The sequence below is a fragment of the Amblyraja radiata genome, chromosome 9 (genome assembly GCF_010909765.2).
Source record: "Amblyraja radiata isolate CabotCenter1 chromosome 9, sAmbRad1.1.pri, whole genome shotgun sequence".
Taxonomy (NCBI): Eukaryota; Metazoa; Chordata; class Chondrichthyes; order Rajiformes; family Rajidae; genus Amblyraja; species Amblyraja radiata.
In genome coordinates, this window is record NC_045964.1 from 7,560,313 (window position 1) to 7,579,972 (window position 19,660).

Below are 19,660 nucleotides of genomic sequence, written 5' to 3' on the forward strand. Positions count from 1 at the left end.
GTTCACACATTAGCCACCCCCCCTGCTCTGCTTGTCATCCAGACCAGTGTTCGTGTACTAAGGATGGCATATTGAAACCTAAATATATACAGATAAATATCCCTGGTAAACAGCCCGCCTGCCTGCTCCGTTCACCCGTGCTTGCTGCTTTCACTTGCGTTCCTGCTGTCAAATGCGAATGTCAGAAATCTGTGTCGTGGCTTGTCACCTCCAGCTGATGCCCGGGGCAGGTTGGGGGGGGGAGGGAGGGTGGGGGTTGGGGAGACGGCTGGGGGGAGGGGGGTGTAAATGGAAAGTGGGAAGGCAGCTCGCAGGTCCCAAGGCGCTGGGTAAAGAGTGCGGAGGCCAGCACGTTGCCGGGCCGGGCCGGGGAGAAGGAGGAGGCGAGTGGGTGGGTGTGACAGCGTTGCTCGGCCCGGCCACAGCGGCCAATGAAGCGGGCCGACCCGCCCTCCGCGCCCGGCTCCTCGCCCATTGGCGGTCGCGCTGTCCTCGGCAGCTCCGGCTGGAGGCGGCTACACTGTGGCGGAATGGCGGCCGTCATTCACAACCCCCTCAAATCGTAAGTAAGCAGCTGTTGCACCGCTGCCCAGCCGCGGAGCCGCGGGCACTGCCTTCCCTTTCGGCGCTGGCGCTGGGCGGGTCGCGGTGGGCGCTGCTCCCGGGCTGCGGAGCGGGGTAGGTGCTACTGCTGCAGCACCGATGGCTGGGAGCCGGGGTCTGGCCAGGGACGGCTGGGCTGGGCTGGCCCTGCCCGGCGCCCCCTTTGACAGATGCATAGTTCGCAGTGCATATCTCTGGCGTACGTATCTCCTGCAGTCTGATGCACCGGGCGACACCTCCCTCCCGTAGCTGGCCGGGCTCCGAGAGGAAGGGAAACCAAGGGAAGGGATACATTCCCAGCCCTCACCCTCTCCACACTTGCTATTCACCTGCTGCCTGCAACCACGGCCTTGCTGTTTGTTTTTTTACACACACACACACTCTCCACATCAGAGAGAGCAAAGTGTATTTGCAATTAATTGAATCCACGTGGAATTATTCTCGTTTATCTTAATTTACAGCAAGCTGCAATGTGCCCGTTTTTCTATAACGGCTCCTTCGACTTGGTATTTCTCACGCGATGATGTGTATTCTTTTAAAAAAATAACAAAGTTTGAATGAGTCTTGTCATTTTGCTGCAAACTTTTGAAAGAATGTGTTTTGTAGAGCGTGCACGAGCAGTTCCGTATTTCACGTATGTTGTCTTCAGACAAGTTACCTTTCAAATGGGATCCAGCTCTTCATTGCTTTACTGTTAAAATCCACACAGTCGCGTTTATGTGTTTCAACAGTGCAGGGTAATCGGTGTTGCAGTGTGCTGTGTGTTGTGTGTGTTTATATGTTAAATAGTTGGAGCAACATATTATACAGGTTATTGCACAGCTATTTTGACTGTGTATTGCGGGATTTTGAAACAATGTATCTACTTTCTATCAGTTACATACAAAATACAACACGAATTGTTGCATTTTGAGCTCAATGATATTTATTGCATATGCTTGAAAATTGCCTTATCGCAGTTGCGTGCCCTCGGGGTTTTTAAGGATGATTGTCAACCTCTTTCATCTTTATTAGCGCATTATTAATTTATTGGTCGGCGTTTAAGATTTACAACACACTCGCTGCAAGTCGCCGTTTTAACCGCCCTCTTCAGACCTCGGGAGAGTCTCTGAAGACGGGTCTCTACCCGAAATGTCGCCCATTCCTTCTCTCCCGGAGATGCTGCCTGTCCCGCTGGGTTCCTCCAGCTTTTTGTGTCTCTCTTCGGAGCCTTTTATCTGTCTCAATTGACAACATGCCTTCTTCCCACGTCTGTGGAGGAGGCAGCCGAGCCAGAATCCTATCGCGTTCCGCTGTGGGCTCTGGTCGTAACTGCTGCAATTTCCAAATCACGTTGTTACAGTCAGACGGGCTTGGATCCCAGCAATCAGCTCACCCCAAACCCTGCCCATGTTGGCATCCCATTGCCCCCGCCCCCCGTTTACCACCCTAAATTGGCACTTTAAATTGGTTTTAAAATTCTCCTTGTTTTCAAATGCCTGCGTCGCTTCATCCTCCCCTTTATCTAACTTCCTGCAGCCCGACGATGTTTGGAGCCCTGCCCACTTCTAATCCAGCCACCTGAGCATCCCTTTATTTTCATTGTGCCTTCAGCTGCCAACTCACAAGCTTTGGAAATCCACCCCCGTCGCAGAACCGGTCCCTTCGCACAAATCCCCAAAATCCGACCGAAGATAAACACTAAAAGCTGGAGTAACTCAGCGGGCCAGGCAGCATCTCTGGGGAGAAGGAATAGGTGACGTTTCGGGTCGAGACCCTTTTGCAGACCCACTCCATCCAGCTCTTTGTGTCTATCTTCGGTTTAAATCCAGCATCTGCAGTCCCTTCCTACACATCCTAAAATCTACCACTCGCCTACAATCCCCAGTTACTCGCCCACGAATGTTTAGGATGTGGCAGAAACAATCGCCGTCACAGGGGGATTGTGCAGACTGCACTCGCACAGCACCCGAGGTCAGTCAGCATTGCTGGCAACAAGCCGCGCTGCCTTCCCAATAATACGCCTTTTAAAGCCTCTTTCTTTGTCCAACCTTTTGATCGCCTGCCTCATTATGGCGGCTTAGAGTTAATTTCTGCTTTGTTTAAATTGGACCCTGGCAAGTGATTTAGCACCCCTTGATGTCGTGAAGTATCCTCCGTACTTTGAAATTGCTGTTGACTCCAGAGCTGTCACGTTACTGAAATGCTGTTTCATTGTTCGACCTTAATTTGAATGCTTACGAGTTCAATGTTATCTCAAGAGGCTAATGGATGCAGATACAACATATTACATCTTTAAATATGCAGTTTTAAGCTGGCGGCAACCACGAAAAAAACGATTTCTGTGTTTTTTCCCCATGCGCCGTATTCTCAAGATGTTTTGAAGTGCCTGTGTTTGCGTGGTTGTGTCAAAGCAGGGATATGCATGTGAGAGACCACTCCATGCCTTGCGCTGTAACAAACATAGAAACATAGAAATTAGGTGCAGGAGTAGGCCATTCGGCCCTTCGAGCCTGCACCGCCATTCAATATGATCATGGCTGATCATCCAACTCAGTATCCCGTACCTGCCTTCTCTCCATACCCTCTGATCCCCTTAGCCACAAGGGCCTACAAAGCTCTTGCCCAATGTGTGGGCACTAATTCCCTTTTAGTACGCGACACGGTCATCGAGGTAAGTATTGATTGGTGTACGAAGGAACTGCAGATGCGGGTTTAAACCGAAGATAGACACAAAATGCTGGGGTAACAGCGGGACAGGCAGCATCGCTGGAGAGAAGGAATGGGTGACTGGCTGAATCAGACTGAAGAAGTGTCTCGACCCGAAACGTCACCCATTCCTTCTCTCCAGAGATGCTGCCTGTCTGTCCCGCTGAGTTACTCCAGCATTTTGTGTCTGTATTCGGTGTAAACCAGCATCTGGAGTTCCATCCTACAGAGTCGGTCTGATCAGCAGGCTCAGCACCCAGAGCGATGGAGTGAGTGCAGGATCAAGTGGACCTGGTTCACAGTCTGGGATTCCAGGCTGGGCTGTGGTTTGGCGCAGCATTGCCATTAGGGACAACTTGGAGCACTGGCAATAAAAGTACTCGTGTGCTTCTAACGCACAGAAATCGCCATTGAGGCCCTTCTGAGCCATGATGCAGGGTATGAATGAATGACACGTTATTATCATGTGATATGTCACAGTGAGGTGCTTGGTTTTGCATACGCAAGTATGCAAAGAGTCGCCACATAAAAGGCACCGACAATCTTACAAAGTCTTCCATTTAATCCCCAATGGTCCACCTTTGTTCTCGGTGATCCCCGCTCCCCTTCCACGCCAGGTTCCCCTTACTTAGTTCTCTTTGTTCGCTCAGTGCCCCCCCCCCCCCCCCACATGCTGGGTACCCCTTCGTTCTCATTGGCGCGTCAAGCCTCTGCCTCTGCAGATGCTGCCTGACCTGCTGAGTTTCTCTGGTATTGAGGTAGTGCAGCGTAGGTTTACAAGGTTAATTCCTGGGATGGCGGGACTGTCATATGCTGAGGGAATGGAGCAGCTGGGCTTGTACACTCTGGAGTTTAGAAGGATGAGAGGAGATCTTATTGAAACATATTAAGGGCTTGGACACGTTAGAGGCAGGAAACATGTTCCTGATGTTTGGGAAGTCCAGAACCAGGGGCCAGCCACAGTTTAAGAATAAGGAGTAAGCCATTTAGAACAGAGACGAGGAAACACTTTTTCTCACAGAGAGTTTTGAGTCTGTGGAATTCTCTGCCTCAATTCTGGTGGAGGCAGGTTTTCTGGATGTTTTCAAGAGAGAGCTAGATAGGGCTCTTAAAAATAGTGGAGTCAGGGGATATGGGGAGAAGGCAGGAACGGGGTACTGATTGGGGATGATCAGCCATGATCACATTGGATGGCAGTGCTGGCTCGAAGGGCCAAATGGCCTCCTCCTGCACCTATTTTCTATTGTCTAAGACCAGCAAAGCAAATTAGATCAGAGCTTGAATAGCTGGGCTATCCCCTGGTTGTCCAGCTTGTACACCTTTTGAAGATCCGGTGTCCTAATTTTAATGACTTGACATGAATGAAACCCACCCGTCTGGGGGAATGGTGCTGTCACCAATGAACATGTCAAATTAATCTCGACCCGAAATGTCACCTTTTTTTTTCTCCAGAGACGCTGTCTGACCTGCTGAGTTACTCCAGCTTTTTGTGCCTATCGTGTAGTTATCCCAATACACTTCAGTAAAAGCACTGATAATAGCTGGGACCTCAGTCTCTGAGTGTGCATCCATCTACCTACTGCTTTACTCCCTCAGTTATCCAGACTACATTTCCTCCCACCCAACCTCAAGCAAAGAAGTTAAACCCTACTCTCAATTTCTCTGTCTCTGCCGTATCTGCTCCCAAGATGAAACTCTCTGCTCCAGGGCATCCGAGATGTCCTCTTTCTTTCTTTAATAAAAGTGTTTACCCCCACCCCCCCTCCCTGTCGTCATAGATGGATCCCTCATCCATGCCTCTTCTGTATTCTGTAGTTCAGCTCTTGCTCCCCCTCCCCCCCAGATGGTACAAGGATAGAGTTCCTCTGATCAACTCGTCATTCATCCCACCAGCCTCTGCTTCCAACACATCATTCTCCGACATTTCCGCCACCTCCAACGTGATGCCACCAGCAGTCGCATCTTCCCCTCCCCACCCCTTTCCTCCTTCGGCAGGGCCCACTCCATCTGCAAGTCCTTTGTTCACTCATCTCTTCCCACACAAACCATCCTCTCCCCAAGTACCTTTTCCCCTGCAACCACAGGAGATGTGGCACCTGTTTCTATCCCTCCTCCCTCGTATCCAGCCAGTGACCCGAGTAATCCTTCCAGGTGAGAAAGGGATTCATGTGCATCTCTTCTAACCTCGCCTGCTGTAAACGGTGTCCTCAAAGTGACCTCCTCACATTGGCAAGACCAGGCATAGACTCCGTGACTGTTTCGCCAAACACTGGCGCTCGGTCAATCAAGCCCATTGTCAGAGGCCACACACAGAGTGAGGAACAGCACCTCGTATTCCACTTGGGTAGCTCACAAGCCAATGTTGATTTCCAAAAATTTGGAGGAATTAACCAAAACACTCCCTCTCCTCCCCCCCTCTTTCTTTCCCCCCCTCTCTTCCCACCTGGGCTTGCACTAATTTCCTCCCTCCCCACCCACTTCCACATATATTCCATCATCTGGCTTCACAATTCGCAACTCTTCTTTCCTTATCCCAAACCTTTTGTCCTTCTATTGCTGGCCTTTGTGCAACCATCTGCCTATCAACCCCCCCCCCCCCTCCATCCCCCCCTCTACCTATCACTTGCCAAGCCTTGTCCTGGTCATCTTATTTTCCAGCTATTTTTCCGCCCCCAACAGTCTGTCTATCCTTTCCTTCTTTGTGTTTTTAATTGTATGTGTTAAATGTATGTTTTTAGTGTACTTTAGCTTGTTTTATGTGGGGGGTGGGTGGGGTTTGGGGATTTTTTTTCTCATCTCTTACCTCGACAGAGATGCAATTTTATTTCCGTATCGTATCTCCGTCCGCACTGCGGCCTAACATCGAGGAGTTGGCGGCATTTGCTGGAGACCTTATATTGAGAGCTGCACTGCAGTTGCCTGCGGACTTACCATCGCGGAGCTCGCGATCCCTTTGTCAGGGGTCGACCTCCAACCGTGGGTGCTTGCGGACGTAACGTTACGGAGCCCGCGGGCACAGGTCAGAGACCGACTTTGGGAACTCGCCACGATGCGGGGGCTTCGACTGCCGGCTGCGGGAGCTTCGATCGCTCCGACGGATGGTTCGACTGCCCGACTGCAGAGAATAAATTGGACTTTGTTGCCTTCCATCACAGTGAGGAATGTGGGGAATCGACTGTGGTGGATGTTTATGTTAACTTTTATGTAGTTGTGTGTCTTGTTGCTTTTGTTTTTGTATGGCTGTATGGTAATTGGTACATGTGACAATAAAAGACCTTTGAATCCAAAACGTCAGCTATCCATGTTCTCCAAAGATACTGCCTGACCCACTGAGTTACTCCAGCACTGTCTTTTTTTGTAAATCAGCATCTACAGCTCCATGTTTCTACATTTTACTGCTTGACTGAGACGGGGAGTATGGTCACCGTGAGCAGCTTCCTACTAATTCTGAAGATTAGCTGCTTTCCCAGAGGAGGGTTATTGTTGCTGAGATGCAATATTGGAGCAATAACACAGCCTTGTTGGTGACCTGTCTTCATGTATGGAAATGGTTCTGTTGTAGACGTATTGTTAAAATCATGTCTTGCATGTGCTGTCGTGAAGCACAGAAGATGCAGCTGATTATTTTGGGCAGCGAAATTAGAAAAGGATGTTCCACAATCCTAGCCTACTGGTGGCTTTGTGGTTGAAAGTAGCCATGTACAGCTGCAGGTGTTTTATTGGTGGTGTTGTCATTGTGGTGAAGATGGTTTCCATTGTGCCTCTGTATGGGCAAGATCCGCACTGTTTCCAGGAGCAACTCTTGGCCACTAAGTGTTGAAGAGGACTTTAACCTTCCGTGTAGCAGCAGACCCTTCTGCAGTTACCAGTGCATGTAGAGAGACTGTTTCCACTAGTGGGAGAGTCTAGGACCAGAGATCATAGCCTCAGAATTAAAGGACTTTCCTTTAGGAAGGAGGTGAGGAGGAATTTCTTCAGCCAGAGGATAGTGAATCTGTGGAATTCTTTGCCACCGATGGCTGTGGTTGCCAAGTCAATGGATATTTTTATGGCAGAGATAGATAGATTCTTGATTAGTACGGGTGTCACAGGTTGTGGGGAGAAGGCAGGAGAATAGGGTTAGGAGGGAGAGATAGATCAGCCATGATTGAATGGCAGAGTAGACTTGATAGGCCGAAGGGCCTCATTCTGTTCCTATCACTTATGGCCAGGGTCTAACTTGTATCCTTTCTTGAAGATGGTCATGGCTACAGCATCTTTGACGTCCTCTGGTAGATCATCCTCTTTCCAGAAGTGGATGATGAGTGTGGATTTGTGCCTGAAGCCCTTCATTGCTGGGAGTTTTACGAATTCAGCAGTGATAGCATCTGCTCCCAGGACCTTGTTGTTATTATTGTGTTAGATTTGGGCTTCTCAAATGTCTGTTGGTGAGGAGTGGCAGCAAGCCCGGCCCGTCCATGTGGAATGGAGTCAAGGATGCGATGCCAAGTCAAGGTAATTGTCATATGCACCAGTGCTTTTTCAACCTGAGGTGCGGGTACAAAGGAATCCTTGCTTGCAACAGGATCTCGGGTACATAGACTCAGACAGAATACAAAAACATATTGTGCAGGAAGAAAATGCAGATGCTGGTTTACACCGAAGATAGACACACAATGCTGGAGTAACTCAGCAGGACAGGCAGCATCTCTGGATAGAAGGAATGGGTGACTTTTCGGGTCGAGGCCCTTCTCCAGATGGTCTGGACCCAAAACAAAAACATATTGCACATTACACAAATTCTACAAGACTGTGCAAAAGAGCAAAAGTCAAGATATTAATTGAAAATACAATTGTAAAATGACTCCATGGTGGTGTGAGAAGTGGCCTGTAGTGTGATATTGCCAAGGTGGAATTAGGTTTGTTCAGGTCAGTGCAAGAACCTGATAGTTGTAGGAAAAGAGTTGTTCCTGAACCTGCTGGTGCGAGACCTTGGGCTCCTGCATGACGGCAACAGTGAGGAGAGGCAGTGGTTTGTCCTTGATGACAGATACCACCGCTTTGAGGCAGTGTCTCTTGTCACGAGTCTACGAGTGCCCCGGTCTCCGGTCTCCGGGGAGGAGGCAACCGCTCCAGACTTTCCAAGCCGCTTGAGGAATTGTTTCACCCGACGCCAGTGTTCCATCTTCACGGCAAGAGGGCCCTGAAAATCATCGGACTGGCTGCAAGGCCACAAATGGGCCCCGACCTCGGGTGTTTCAGAGGAAGAGGACTTAACTTTCTGTTGCCTTTCCGCACAGTGGACATTTTTGATTCTGTTGTGGGGGGATGTTTGTGTTGAACTCTATAATGTGTTGTGTCCATTTTCTTTCTTTCTTTATTTTTAACCTTTTTCTATGGTTTGTATGTAAACTTATTATTTAATTTATGTAAAGCACTTTGGTGTCAATGCAAGTTGACTTAAAATGTGCTATATAAATAAAGCAATAATAATAATAATAATAAGGACAGTCACAGTTAAGGAAGTCCACAAAGCATTTAATCGGACAGGTATTGACTGCCTCTCTGTTTTTAATGAGTCCACCCTCATTCCTCCTGGGTGTGGGCCTGGAATATGAGTGTGCCCTTCTATCCTGTGCTCTGTTCTTGAGCTTTGTGCTTTTCTGTTGGACCTTTGCCTTCAGGTGTGTTAAATCTCTTTCTCTTCCCTCGAGGTGGAGTGGAGTTCCCAACACGGGACAATCTTCTTGTGTTTCTGGTTAATTAACTCCCTGATCTGCTCATGCTCATGGAACTGATCGCGGTCCCCTTTGGAAATGAAAGCAAGAATGTCTTTACTGGTCCAAATTGTGGTTTCGTTTTTAAACTCAAGTACATTAGATGGAGCAAAGTGCAAGCACAGAGTGCAGAATATAGTTCTCAGCATTGTAACGAGTCAGTTCTATAGACAAAGTTTAAATAGCGCAATGGGGTAGATGTGAATCAGTCAATACCCTGGCTTATGGAAGGACTCTTTAGAAGCCTGATAATAGGGGAGGGGGGGGAGAAGCTGGTGCTGAGTCTGGTGATACGGGCTTCCAAGCTTCTGTACCTTCTGCCGGACAGAAGCAGGGAGAAGATAGAATGACTGGGGTGGGACGTCGTTGATGATATTGACTGCTTTTCCAAGGCAGCGTGGTGTAGATGGAGTCAATAGTGGGCAGTCTGGTCTGGTCACAGTTATGGACTGTGCTATATCTACAGCTCTGCAATTACTCACACACTTGGGCCGAGCTGTTCCCAAAGCCAACTGTGAAGAAACCTGAGAGAATGCTTTGTGTGGTGCATCTGTAGAAGAGTCGTTGGATATGTGCCAAATTTCCACTGTCACCAAAGAAACTTGAGGTGTTGATGTGCTGCTTTCTTGGCAGTGGAAACAGTGTGGTTGGTCCATGACAGATCATTGGTAATATTAACGCCAGGGACCTTGAAGATCTCAACCATTTCCACAGGTATCATTGACGGTGATTGGAGCATGTACACCATGCTCCTTGAAGTCGATAAAGCTCCTTCATCTTCCTGACATGGAGAGAGAGGTTATTGTCCTGACACCATGTCACTAAGTTCTCTATCTCCTTGCTGTACTCTGTCTCATCACTGTTTGGGATCCAGCCCGCCACAAACTTGTAGATGGATTGAAGGGCCTATCTCACTTGGGCGTCATTTGCGCGTCACGCAGATGGCACGGGAAGATTTTGTACATCTCAAAATCCTTGGGCGCCGCGCGCGATTGCGTGTCACTGCCTACGACACCATGCACCATGCGCGCATAATGCGCACCATACACGCATCACGTGCGCGTCGTGACGCGTAATTTATGTTACGTAAATGACAAGCAAACGACGCCCAAGTGGGGCAGGCCCTTTAGAGCCGAATTTGGCCGTACCGTCGCCAGTGTGTCGGGAGTATAGTAGGGGATGAGGAACGCATCCTTGTGTGGGATGGGCGTTGAGAATTATTGTGGAGAAGGTGTGGTCACCTCACCGTGTCCTCACCGATTGTGTGGTCTATACATCAGATAGTCAATGATCCAGTGGCAGAAGGGTGTGCTGATTTCTAGGTTTGCGAGTTTGGAGATGTTTCGATGGGATTATGGCATTGAAGACAGAGTTGATAGTTGATGAATAGTTTAGGAGCCCTTGTTTAGATGTTCCAGAAATGTGTCTAGGGCCAGGGAGATGCTGTTTACTGCGAGCCCGTTGTGATGGTACACAAACCGCTGCAGTCCAAGGCTGGCCGGGAGGCTGGAGCTAATGAGTGCCATCGGAAGACCTCAGGGCTGCCCTTGACTGCGGACATTCTGCATCCCCTGTAGGCAGGATTTGGCAGGTTGTCCAAGACGCACTGTCTGAGAAGGGCTGTTTTAGTAGATTAGTTTAATTTAGAGATACGGCACAGAAACAGGCCCTTCGGCCCACCGAGTCCGCGCCGACCAGTGTTCCTCACACACTAACGCTATCCTACACATAGGGACAATTTTACATTTTATGCCAAGCCAATTAACCTACAAGCCTGTATGTCTTGGAGTGTGGGAGGAAAGCGGAGAAAACCCACGCAGGTCACGGGGAGAACGTACACACTCTTTACAGACAGACAGCACCCGTAGTCAGGATCGAACCAGGGTCTCCGACACTGCTACTCTACCGCTGCACCACCGCGCCGACCTTGATCCTTTCAGACCTTCATCATTGATTTTTCAGCAGTGCTGTTTTGGTTAGCTGGGCCTGTGATTTAGATGGTGGTTATTCCAACACTCATTGTTTCATGGCTTGGGGAAGGAGATGTGGACACCTTTTCAGTCCCTTGCTTGTGCAGTGATATCCTCACAGGTGAGGGGAAGGGCAGTGTTGACATGGTGACTCGGGCTTGACCATGGAACAGGGTGAGATGGACATCCTGGGATATGGGCTTTATTACTCCTTCCTTGGTAATTAAACCTTGCCAGAGGTCGCATCTTTTTCATTCCTGCGTTGAAGTCATCCAGGTGGATCAATTTGTTTCCATTTGGGACGTAGGGCTGGAGTTTTTCCCAAGTCGGAAAAACATCATAGATAAACACAAAAATCTGGAGTAACTCAACTGGACGGGCAGCATCTCTGGAGCGAAGGAATGGGTAAGAAGGAACTGCAGATGCTGGTTTAAACCGAAGATAGACACAAAAAGCTGGAGTAACTCAGCGGGACAGGCAGCATCTCTGGAGCGAAGGAACGGGTGACGTTTCGGGTCGACTCTTCCTCAGACTGGTTAGGGATAAGGGAAACGTGAGATATAGATGATGATGTGGAGAGATAAAGAACAATGAATGAAGGATACGCAAAAAAGTAATTATGATAAAGGAAACAGGCCATTGTAAGCTGTTTGTAGGATGAAAACGAGAAGCTGGTGCGACTTGGGTGGAGGAGGGATAGAGAGAGAGAGAGGGAATGCCGGGGTTACCTGAAGTGAGAGAAATCAATTTTCATACCACTGGGCTGTAAGCTGCCCAAGCGAAATATGAGATGCTGTTCCTCGAATTTGCGTTTAGCCTCACTCTGACAATGAAGGAGACCGAGGACAGAACTGTCTGTGTAGGAATGGGAAGGAGAATTAAAGTGTCCGGCAACCGGGAGATCAGGCAGGTTCACGCGGGCTGAGCGAAGGTGTTCCGCGAAACGATCGCCCAGTCTGCGTTTGGTCTCGCTGATGTATAAGACCACATCTTGAACAAAGGATACAGTAGATGAGGTTGGAGGAGGTGCAGGTGAACCTCTGCCTCACCTGAAAGGACTGTCGGGGTCCCTGGACAGAGTCGAGGGAGGAGGCATGGCGACACGTGCTGCATCTTCAGTGGTTGCAGGGGAAGGAGGGGGTGGTTTGGGTGGGGAGGGATGAGTTAACCAGGGAGTTGCGGAGGGAATGGTCTCTGCGGAAGGGGGAAAGGGGTGGAGATGGGAAAATGTGGCTAATGATGGGATCCCGTAGGAAGTGGCGGAAATTTCGGAGGATTATGTGTACTATGTGATGGCTGATGGGGCGGAAGGTAAGGGGGAGTCTGGCTCTGTTGCGACTAGGGGGGAGGGGGAGCAAGGGCGGAGCCTCGGGGTTCCGGGGAGACACGAGTGAGGGCCTCATCTATGATAGGAGAGGGGAACCCCTGTTCCCTAAAGAATGAACACATCTCGGATGTCCTAGTATGGAGCATCTCATCTTGGGTACAGATGCGGCGTAGACGGAGGAATAGGTAGGGGATAGAGTCTTTGCAGGAAGCAGGGTGTGAAGAGGTGTAGTCGACATAGTTGTGGGAGTCAGTGATAGATGTCAGTCAATAGTCCATTTCTTGTGTTGGAGATTGTGAGATCAAGAAAGGGGAGGGAGGTTTCGGAGATGGTCCAAGTAAATTTGAGTGGGGGATGAAAATTGGCAGTGAAGTTGATGAAGTCCATGAGTTCTGCGTGGGTGCAAGAAGTAGCACCGATGCAGTCATCAATGTAATGGAGATATAGTTCGGAGATAGGGCCAGTGTACGCCTGGAACAGGGATTATTCAACGTACCCTACAAAGAGGCAGGCATTGCTGGGGCCCATGCGGGTATCCATAGCTACGCCTTGGACTTGGAGGAAGCGGGAGGAGTCAAAAGAGAAGTTGTTAAGGGTGAGGACCAGCTCCGCTAGGCGGAGTAGAGTGTTAGTAAAGGGAAATTGGCTGGTTCTGCGGTCGAGGAAGCATCGGAGGGCTTTAAGGCCTTCCTGGTGGGGGATGGAGGTGTAGAGTGACTGGACATCCATAGTAAAGATGAGGGAGTGGGGGCTCGGAAGGCGGAAATGATTAAAGAGACGAAGCGCATGTGAGGTATCTTGGACATAGGTCGGGAGTGATTGGACCAGGTGGGGTAGGATGGAGCCGAGGTATGTGGAATGATTTCCGTGGGTCAGGAGCAGGCAGAAACAATGGGTCTGCCAGGGCAGTTGTGTTTGTGGATTTTGGGGAGCAGCTAAAAGTGGGCTGTGCAGGGCTGGGAAACGATAAGGTTGGAGGCTGTAGAAGACGGGACAGCCAGAAGTGATGAAATCGGTAATGGCGTTTGAGATTAAGGCCAGGTGCTCATCTGTGGGATTGTGGGATCAGATTGAGAGCCTTCTTCAGACTGAGAGTCATGGGAGAGGGAGTTTAGAGATATGGAAGGGTAAGGTGTGAAAAGGACAGATCAAATCAGAGGATGATCAAGAAAATGTGGAATGGTTCACTGTTGGCTGAGGGGAGGGTGACAACGAGGAATACAAACGGTAAGATTAGTCCGGAGGACAGGAGGACTAGTCGGGGAACTAGGGTAGGGAAGGGACGGTGAGAGAGGTCGACTTCACTGGAAACTTCCAGGGTTGGGACAAGTGCCTGCACAATCGTGATACGGTGATCTGTCTCAGAGTGAGTGGAAGGGCCATAAAGGGCCTGTCCCACTGTACGAGGTAAATCAAGAGTTCTCCCGAGTTTTCCCCTGATTCGAACGCGGAGAATGTCCATAGCGGGTCCGTAGGAGTTCGTGGATGTCTGGTAGCGGCTCGTAATGCTAACGGTGGGCACACGTGAAATCTGGTAAACTTGTGACGTTTTTTCATCCCTGCAAAAAATGTCCACAAGTTAAAAAAATACTTGTGATGAAAAAATGGTTACTTTTTACTTGTACGAGCCGCTACGAGACATCCACGAACTCCTACGAACCCGATACAGACATTCTCCGAGTTCGAAGCAGCGGAAAACTCGGGAGAACTCTTGAATTACCTCATACAATGGGACAGGCCCTTAAAACATTTACTAATTCTGTAAGGGCAATCGCTGAGACACAAGACCGGCTCCCTCTTGATGAGGAAGTTTGCTTCATGAAGGCACCCTTCCTCTGATGGTGTAACCTCCAGAAGATGAGGTGCCAACAACCATGTTGTTTGAACTGGCCACCCATTGCTCAGTGTGTCTGACTCTGTGCAGCAATATTGATGGCAACGTTTCTGAGTTCTCCAGCTGTTTCCCAAGAGGGTAAATTTAGAAAGTCTAAGAAAAAGTGATATTTATATGCTCTAACAAACGTCTTTTTCTTCCAAAGAATTGATGTGTATTTTTAGGATGGGCCGGTAATGGTATCAGGCAAGAAGTTGTTGTATTTTCCCTCTGCAGTGAACTGCAATAGCTAATTAAATGGAGGTTGATAGAATATATCATCGTTTATTTTACTGTGTGCATAGATGGAGATGAAAGCATGTGCAGCATATCTTCTGGGTTTGTTTTGAATGAATGAATGAATAAGTTTATTGGCCAAGTATGTACACATACAAGGAATTTGCCTTGGTGCTCCGCTCGCAAGTAACAACACGACACACTGTAACAGTTAAAGGTCAAAGGTTGATTTATTGTCACATACACCTAGATGTAGTGAAATTCTTTTTGCCAATGCAGCACATAAAAAAGAATACAAACATAACAATAATAAATAGCTTTAACATAAAAACATCCCCCCACAATGGTTCCCATTATGAGGGAAGGCACAAAGTCCAGTCCCATCCCCAATGTCCACCCATAGTCGGGCCTATTGAGGCCTCCACAGTTGCCTCTACGGAGGCCCGATGTTCCAGGCCGTCCTCGCCGGGTGATGATGTTCCGGCGTCGGGAGAGTCCTCTCAGCGGCATGGGAACCCTGGAACGGCCGCCTCCCTACTCGAGACCGTGGCTTCCGGAGCCGACAAGGCCGCGCCGATGGAGCTCAACTGGCGATCTCGTCGCGAGATCCCAGGCTCCCGGTGTAAAGTTCGGCGCCGCCGCCCGCAGCTTCGCGATGTTTTTAACGCCGGTCCCAGCTCACCGGAGTTCCAGCGCGGTGACTCAGGCAAGGCACCGCCCGCCCCGCAATGGCGCTCCAGCGCTGCACCGCCGTCCTCAGACCCGCAGCTCCGCCACCGCCGATGCCGGTGCCACCGATGCCGAGGCTCCGGGCGGTCCCCTCGCTCCTCGGACCCGCAGCCGCCGCCGATGCCGAGGCTCCGGGCGGTCCCCTCAGGAAATGCCGCTCCAGGCCCGCTGGTAGGCCGCGAGGACGGGTCGAAAGTGCAGCCCGGAGAAAAGCTGCATCTTCGACCAGGTAGGGACCCTGAAAATTCGTTTCCCCCTCTCCTCCCCCCCCCCCCCCCCCCCCATACATAAAAAAGCTAGAACTCCTTAAAAACAAAACACTAAACTAACTAAAAATAAGAAAAAATAAATGAAAAACAGACAGCTGCAGGCTAGGCAGCCATACCCCCTACAGGTCGGCGCCAATATTCTTAAGAACGACACATAAAACATTAAACATTAATAACAAAACATTATAGTTTAAACATGTGAATGCAATAAAATACCAGAGTAAAAGGAGGCTCCAGACTTTTGGTTATTGAGTGGAGCTACTGCTTGTGGGGAAAAAAAGCTGTTTTTATGTCTGGCTGTGGCAGCTTTGACAGTCCGGGAAGTGATTCAAAGTGTTTGTGGCCAGGGTGAGAGGGGTCAGAGATGATCTTACCCGCTCGCTTCCTGGCCATTGCAGTGTACAGTTCGTCAATGGGGGGGGAAGGTTGCAGCCAATAACCTTCTCAGCTGATCGGACTGATCGGATGTCGTGCTTGGTGGCTGAGCCAAACCAGACCATGATGGAGAAGGTGAGGACAGACTCTACGATGGCCGTATAGAATTGGACCCTCATTGCCTGTGGCAGATTGTGTTTCCTCAGATGCCTGTACATCCGATGGACTTGCACATGTAACTACATATGGTTAGGTGATAAGGTCATAAGTGATAGGAGCAGAATTAGGCCATTCAGCCCATCATCTACTCCGCCATTTAATCATGGATGATCTGTCTCTCTATCCTAACCCCATTCTCCTGCCTTCTCCCCATAACTGGTCAGGCCGCATTTGGAGTACTGTGAGCAAATTTGGATCCCATATCTGGAGAGGGTCCAGAGGAGATTTACAAGAATGATTCCAGGAATGATTGGAACATGATGAGCATTTGACAGTACTGGGCCTCTACTCGCTGGGGTTTAGAAGGTAGATCTCATTGAAACCTCATTGAAACTTACAGAATAATGAATGGCATAGATAGAGTGAATGTGGAAAGGATGTTTTCACTGGTGGGAGAGTCTAGGACCAGAGGCCATGGCCTCAGAAGTAAAGGACACTCTTTTAGAAAGGAGTTGAGTAGGAACTTCTTTAGTCAGAGGGTAATTAATCTGTGGAAATCATTGCCACAGAGGGCTGTAGAGGCTAAGTCAGTGGATATTTTTAAGGCAGTGATAGACAAACTCTTGATTAGATCAGGTATCAAGGGTTATGGGGAGAAGGCAGGAAAATGGGTTTAGGAGGCAGAGATCTGATTCCACTCCTATAACGTGAACTTGTGAACAAGATAATAAATAAACAAAATATCAATAAATTAATAACCCCTATACCAGAGCAAAAAAAAAATCCTGGCCTGAGTCACAGACTGTGAAAGATGGTACAAATTTTATAGTTTCAGGTTTTGAGAGTAACATGAAATGAGAGTGTGGCCAGGGTTGTGTGGGTCTTTGATGTTGGCTGCCATTTTGAGGCAACGCCTCCATTCGTTCCCTTCGATGGTGGGGAGGTCAGTGGGGATCTACCATTCTTTGTTACCTCCTTCATTCCCTGGTCATTTGAGTTGCTGAACACATAAATATACTCTCTACCAGTGCCAATGCTGTAGTCCAACATTAAGAGCCATGCTCAATCCCACTGAATAACAGAAAATCCCTAAGAGCAGCACCAGCTCATTGTGGCAAATTGTCCCCTGTCACTGTGAACATTCCACAGTGCAAGGCCTTAAGGGCCTGCCCCACTGTACGAGGTAATTCAAGAGTTCTCCCGAGTTTTCCCCTGATTCGAACTCGGAGAATGTCCGTAGGAGTTCGTGGATGTCCCGTAGCGGCTCGAAGAAAGTAAAAAGTATCCATTTTTTTCATCACGAGTATTTTTTTACTCGTGGACATTTTTCACAGTGTTGAAAAAACGTCACGAGTTTACCGGATTTCCCGAGTACCCACCGTTACTTTTACGAGCCTCTACGAGACATCCACGAACTCCTACGAACCCGCTACGGACATTCTCCGAGTTCGAAACAGGGGAAAACTCGGGGGAACTCTTGAATTACCTCGTACAGTGGGACAGGCCCTTTTACAGCCTTGTGTACATCAGCTCTTTAAGAGGGCACTTTGAAATTGCAATTAGTGTCACTAAAATAGTGACAGTGACAGTGAAGATGATGCTCAAAAATTACATTGGGATCTAAATCATCTCAGCATGGGGGCCGAGGAATGGGGAATGTATTTTAATTTGGATGTTTTAAATGTTGCATTTTAGGAAGTCAAACCAGGACAGGACCTTCACAAAAAAATGTAGGAACCTAGAGGGTGTTGTTGAGAGGAGGGATCTCAGAGTCCAGTGTTTAGTTCCCTGGAAGTGGTGTCACAGTTTGATAGTGTGGTCAAGATGGCTTTTGTAATGTTGGCCTTCAGTCAGAGAATTGAGTATAGAACTTGGGACATTGTACAAGACCTTGGAGAAGCCACACCTGCTGAAGTAGCTCAGCGTGTCAGGCAGCATCTCAAGAGAACATGGATTGGTGACGTATTGGGTCGGGACCCTTCTTCAAAAAGGTACAAGTTCGAGCTGTAATTGGCATCTCCAGTACTTAATGTAACTGGAATTAACCAGGTCTAAAGCTACATGTCCTAATAAAATGAACTCATACTTTAATTCCACCTCATCAACTTGGAGATGAACCTCCACTGTTCCGTTTCCCTGATCCAGTTTCTACATGGTAAGATGTTTTTACCTCTCACTGGTACTCTTCCAGTTGATCTGTTTACAGGGATTAGCAAATTTCTGGTGCAAATCTGTGAGCATGGGAAAGGACAACAGATTAGAGTTACCTAGAACATAAAAACGCCTGTTCAGCCATTCCGTAACAAATCCTGTTGCTTATCTCTGCACCACTTCCTTGCACTAACTCCATCATTCTCTTAATATCCAAACATTTATCCATCTCTGGTGAATATACTTAGTAACTGAGTCTCTCTAGCCCTCTTGAATAAAAATTCCCAAGCATTCCCAAGCAATTCCCAAGTATGCTTTGGGTGAAGACATTTCTTCAGTCCCAAATGGCAGTCTCCTTATTTTGAGATTGAGTTTCCTTGTTCTCAAACCCCTAGCCTGGAGAAACATTCTCTCTGTGTCTACCCTGTCAAACATTTGCATGTTTCTCTGAAATCATCTCTTATAAGCTCACGAGTAAGATTCATTCCATTTAACCTGTTAATATTATCCCCAACTCCTTGTCAAATTGCTTCCTGCAGTGCACATTATTGAAGGAATTCTGCACTTCCAAATGCATTGCATCAAGTGCTTCTTCCCTCAACAGTCCTAGTTACAACCTCACAAAACTTTGATTTGTTAACCGTGATTCCCTTTTTGTAAATTCATATTCACCCACTCGTTGTTTTCCAAGCTTTCTACCACAACTGCAAAATAGTTTTTAATGTTTGCTCCACAGCTGATAACAGGCCAGATTTTTTAAAATCTCTTTTTCCCTTTATGTAGTGATATTATGTTTTAAATTTCTGGGAACTGCTCCAGAATTTATGGAATTTTGGAAATTGATAACAGTGCAGGACTATTTTCTCAGCCACCTCTTGAAAACTTTACGATGCGTGTTTATCAGGGCCTGGAGATTTATCAGCCCCATTTATATGACAGATGGCACAATGGGCTAAGTGTTCGGCTGGCGACCGGAAGGTAGCCGGTTCGAATCCCGCTTGGAGTGCATACTGTCGTTGTGTCCTTGGGCAAGACACTTCACCCACCTTTGCCTGTGTGTGAATGTGTGTGAGTGATTGGTGGTGGTCGGAGGGGCCGTAGGCGCAGATTGGCAGCCACGTTTCCGTCAGTCTGCCCCAGGGCAGCTGTGGCTACAGAAGTAGCTTACCACCACCGAGTGTGACTGAGGAGTGAATGAATAATGCGATGTAAAGCGCCTTGAGTATTAGAAAGGCGCTATATAAATCCCATCCATTATTATTATTATTATTATTATTTACTTCACTGTTTTTAAACTCGTGGTCATTTCATTCAGTCTTCATGTTATCATCTTCATTATTTCATCTACTATTTCTGGGAAGGATGTTATGTCCTTTACAAAGGTGGATACAAAATATTTGAATCATTTATTAGACCATTCCATTGCCCAGTATTTTCCCATAAAGGGCTCACACTGATCTTCCCTCATGTTTATCTTTTGTTCATAGATGGGGATGTTTTTGTTTTGGAGACACAGCATGGAA

At 48.2% G+C, this 19,660-nt stretch overlaps 1 protein-coding gene across 7 annotated transcripts in view; it reads left to right on the forward strand.

Annotated features, from left to right (window-relative positions):
• Window positions 1–459: 459 nt before the first annotated feature.
• dpf3 (double PHD fingers 3) overlaps window positions 460–19,660 on the forward strand; it is a 175,360-nt gene continuing 156,159 nt past the window's right edge. For 6 of the 7 annotated variants that reach the window (XR_004413033.1, XR_004413034.1, XR_004413035.1 and 3 more), the window contains exon 1: window positions 460–562. Coding sequence is in view for 1 of the 7 variants with exons in the window: in XM_033026623.1 (XP_032882514.1) it covers window positions 531–562 (32 nt within the window). In the remaining 6 variants the exon portion in view is untranslated. The remainder of the gene's footprint in view (window positions 563–19,660) is intronic. The other variant, XR_004413037.1, reaches the window with a different exon arrangement.